The sequence below is a fragment of the Apis dorsata genome, unplaced genomic scaffold (assembly GCF_000469605.1).
Source record: "Apis dorsata unplaced genomic scaffold, Apis dorsata 1.3 scaffold_470, whole genome shotgun sequence".
Classification (NCBI taxonomy): Eukaryota; Metazoa; Arthropoda; class Insecta; order Hymenoptera; family Apidae; genus Apis; species Apis dorsata.
The window spans coordinates 342,328-347,131 of NW_006263709.1; the positions used below are offsets into that span (position 1 = coordinate 342,328).

The following is a 4,804-nucleotide window of genomic DNA, read 5'->3' on the forward strand; positions in this document are numbered from 1 at the left end:
ATGGTGGAGAATTGGAGGAATCCGAGCGAGGAGTCAATTCCTCGTGCGGCATTCCTGAATCGGCTCGGCGCAAACATCGTGGCGTGTGTCCTCCGTTTGTCTGAAATCATTGAAACGAATCTCATTTTCTTCTTATTTGTTTATTACTCATTCTTTGAAAATATAATTTATAATATCGAGGAAACGATTAACAATTTGATCGATTTATGCCAGTTGTGCAAAGAATGAGCAAACCATTCGAATTGTTGATAAATTATGCTTATAAAATAAAGATTCTACGCTTTGAAAAGTTTATCCTTTGTTCTTTGATCGACGAAACATGGAGAAGATTGTTAGTACCTGGGTGTTAGTGGTTAGTAACGCCGTGACAACTTCGGTAGTCGGTGCACAAGTCGGAGTCGGAGTTGGAGACGGAGTCGGAGGTGGCAGTGGAAGTGGCTCCGAGGAGGAATCGGGCAAAGGGTCTGGAGTCAAGAGAGGCGAAGGGTCGCCTTCCGAAGGTTGCAGATCGCGATTTGCACTCGCGTAGTACGTCACTTGGTCATCGTTCACGCACTCGAGCAGCTGTTGGAACGTTTGCAATAATTAATCGCCAGGCTATATGCTAAATTTTAAACCGCGATGTTGGAGAATAAGCCTACGAGAGTTTCGTGAAAAATCATGTGAGATGGTATGAAAACGGGAAATAAAAAAAAAAAACTGATTGTATAAAAAAGAAAAAAGAAACACAATTTCACACAGTAGTTTTAATTTTACGACACGTGCAACGACGCTTATCAGCTGTGAACATCAATGCTAGCTTTTAGTTTTCTAAATACATTTACAGACTTATAGATATTGTCTGTAGATATACTATATATATCCATATATTATATTTTTTAATATCTCATAATAATTTGTACGTTTTACGTGTGATATATTCGTAAAAAGTTATATTAGCCAATATTTTTCTTTTTCTTTTTATAATAAGATAAACAATAAAATAAGTAAAAGTTTTCTTGTTTTTTTTCTTAATAACTGACATAATAGCATATTTGTTTTCACACGTTTCTACAGGCAATGTCAGAAACTCTGCACGCCATACTAATTAGAAATACAAAGTACGTGTATCTGTCGTAATTGTAATAATTTACTCAAATTTTGTTTCATCGTGTTGTTTCGCGAATGTGCTTCAAGTTTTAGAGAGTTTGTTGTAATTGTTAATGTACAATATCATATATATATAGCGTTACTGCTTGGAAGTGTTAGAGCAAAATCCAGAGAAGGACAAGCGCAAGATTGAACGTGCATCATATCGATCGATCGTCTCAAGAATTACTTGACTCTTGACAAAATTTAATATTTAATTTCTATTCAATTTCTATTCAATCTAATAATAATTTTATCTTCTCTATCTTCCTTATATCTATATAATCTATACACTACCACACGTTAATATACACAACACACACGCAGTTAGCTAGTGTTAGTGTTATTACGTACGAAGCGTTAAACACGGAAAGGAACAAAATGAAAGAAAAACACATTTTTGTACATCTTACGTTTCCAAATTTAGGTATACCGTCCCTACGAGATATCAGCCATCTTTCCCACTGTTAAAGCAAAAGAAAAAAGAAAAAAAAAATTAAATTAAACGTTGGAGAAAGAGAGAAAGAGAGAGAGAGAGAGATAGTCGCGATAAAAGCTGAAGAATAAAATAAAATACTTTACGATTAACGGAATGATTTATCGTGAATAAAAATTAAAGAAGAAAAAGAGCGATGATTTCTGATAAGTGAGCATAAAATGACATAACCATGGAAATACCTTGTTCTCTTCGGATGTTGAATCATCGGCCGGATCCAACGACGTAATTAACGGTAATTCCCGTAACGTGGCGTAATCTCCGTCATCTTCAGGGCCTCCGTCACCATTGCCTCGTCTGATTTTTCCTTTATTACTGCAATTCGAACGCGACAAGTCGTGACACGTTACAATGAGTATTCTCGTGCGGATTAATTGACGATTATTAAAAAAGGATCGAAAGGGAAATGGGAAAGAAGGAGAGAACGAGAGAAAGAAAAAGAGAGAGAGAGACGATAACGGTAAAAAGGAAAATGGGAGGGGATTATACATGTGTAAATAAGAAAATGACACATTAATGTCAAATTCATGAATGATTCATTGAATGTAAGAATATTTTATTATCGATAAATATATATATATATATATATAATACGATATCTTATCCAATCACGTTGTAAAAGCGAGAGTGGCAAGAATAAGGGCAGAGTTGGTAATTACACGTGCTAGCAATGCGTGACGTTAACTCTTCGCGATTTTGTGTGTATAATAATCGTGACATGAATTTCATCGATTTTATTCATCACTTCGCAAAAATATCAATTGACGAACAGTTAACAAAGATGTCTTCGTTCGAAACAATGTTCTTATCTGGTGAAGCTCGATGGAAATGTGACACTATATTCCACGATTATTCCGAATCAAAATTCGCATCACTTTTCCTTCAAGTTTCTACGTATTAAATACCTTGTAAATCTCAAAGAGTTAACCAATATAGAATTTATTCGTTAAAGCACACAATTTGATAAAATTAGCCAACACGCGGATATATATATATGTACGTACTTTAAGCACGAGATACAAACATGGTACGATCGAGTGAAAAAAAAAAAAGAGAGAGAGAAAAAAAAGATTCAAGTTGAGAAAGAGGATCGATAGAGAACATTATATTCGCTTGAATATTATAAAAGTAACAAATATCGTAAAAATACATAATAGCAAAAGCAAGAAACTTCGCGGGGGAAAACGCACGGCGATCAAAAGAGAGAAGGTTATATAAATTTTCCGATTTGGCTGTTAGATCCGAATTGGGACGACAGATTCGGGCCAATTCTACGTATAATAATTTTGGATTAGCAAGTATTAAGGAAGGAGAGAGAAACGAAAGTGAAAGACGAGCAATGAGCACGGGCACAACGATACATACAGAAAGACATCAAGAGGAGGGAGGAGGGTAGTTACCGCGAGCCTGACGTACTAGGCAGGTCGTTAAAGGTGACCTTGGGTTTCAATTTCTTGTTCAGCCATCCTTTCTCCGTAGCCGGTGCACCGTTCTCGTTCGGCGATCTAGTCGGCGACGGGCGCAATTTCGGTCTCAACCAATAAATTTGTTCATCGTCGGCCACTGAATCGCCGTTAACGGAATCAGTGTTTCCTATATCAGTTAAAAGAAAATAGAAAAAGAACACATATATAGGTTATAAATATTTTTCAGTTGTAACAAAAAGATTATTGCACAAAATTTATCTGTTTTCAATCACTTTGAATCTTTTAGATGAAGTTATATTTATATAGGTTATATCATAAAAAACACATTGTACAAAATTTATCTGTTTCGAATCACTTTGAATCTTTTAGATGATAGGTTATGTCGTAGAAAACATATTGTAGAAAATTTATCTGGTTCGAGTCACTTTAAATTTCTTTTACATGAAGCTATATTTATATAGATTATATCGTAAAAAACATATTATATAAAATTTATCTGTTTCGAATCACTTTGTTTCAAATCTTTTACATGAAGCTATATTTATATAGGTCATATCGTAGAAAACATTGTAGAAAATTTATCTGTTTCGAGTCACTTTCAATTTCTTTTACATGAAGCTATATTTATATAGATTATATCGTAAAAAACATATTATATAAAATTTATCTGTTTCGAATCACTTTGTTTCAAATCTTTTACATGAAGCTATATTTATATAGGTCATATCGTAGAAAACATTGTAGAAAATTTATCTGTTTCGAGTCACTTTCAATTTCTTTTACATGAAGCTATATTTATATAGATTATATCGTAAAAAACATATTATATAAAATTTATCTGTTTCGAATCACTTTGTTTCAAATCTTTTACATGAAGCTATATTTATATAGGTCATATCGTAGAAAACATTGTAGAAAATTTATCTGTTTCGAGTCACTTTCAATTTCTTTTACATGAAGCTATATTTATATAGATTATATCGTAAAAAACATATTATATAAAATTTATCTGTTTCGAATCACTTTGTTTCAAATCTTTTACATGAAGCTATATTTATATAGGTCATATCGTAGAAAACATTGTAGAAAATTTATCTGTTTCGAGTCACTTTCAATTTCTTTTACATGAAGCTATATTTATATAGATTATATCGTAAAAAACATATTATATAAAATTTATCTGTTTCGAATCACTTTGTTTCAAATCTTTTACATGAAGCTATATTTATATAGGTCATATCGTAGAAAACATTGTAGAAAATTTATCTGTTTCGAGTCACTTTCAATTTCTTTTACATGAAGCTATATTTATATAGATTATATCGTAAAAAACATATTATATAAAATTTATCTGTTTCGAATCACTTTGTTTCAAATCTTTTACATGAAGCTATATTTATATAGGTCATATCGTAGAAAACATTGTAGAAAATTTATCTGTTTCGAGTCACTTTAAATCTTTTACATGAAGCTATATTTATATAGATTATATCATAAAAAACATATTATACAAAATTTATCTGTTTTGAATCACTTTGTTTCAAATCTTTTACATGAAGCTATATTTATATAGGTTATGTCGTAGAAAACATATTGTAGAAAATTTATCTGTTTCGAGTCACTTTAAATCTTNAACTTTGTTTCAAATCTTTTACATGAAGCTATATTTATATAGGTTATGTAGGTTATATCGTAGAAAACATATTGTAGAAAATTTATCTGTTTCGAGTCACTTTAAATTTCTTTTACATGA

At 31.8% G+C, this 4,804-nt stretch overlaps 1 protein-coding gene across 5 annotated transcripts in view; it reads right to left on the bottom strand.

Annotated features, from left to right (window-relative positions):
* Positions 1-4,804, bottom strand: part of LOC102678081 (protein tincar) — a 51,112-nt gene that overhangs the window by 1,668 nt on the left and 44,640 nt on the right. For 2 of the 5 annotated variants that reach the window (XM_031512561.1, XM_031512562.1), the window contains 5 exons: positions 3,025-3,217; positions 1,807-1,939; positions 1,542-1,592; positions 340-564; positions 1-100 (listed from right to left, as the gene is read on the bottom strand). In XM_031512561.1, coding sequence (XP_031368421.1) covers positions 1-100; positions 340-564; positions 1,542-1,592; positions 1,807-1,939; positions 3,025-3,217 — 702 coding nt within the window. The remainder of the gene's footprint in view (positions 101-339; positions 565-1,541; positions 1,593-1,806; positions 1,940-3,024; positions 3,218-4,804) is intronic. The other 3 variants (XM_031512563.1, XM_031512564.1, XM_031512565.1) reach the window with 3 other exon arrangements.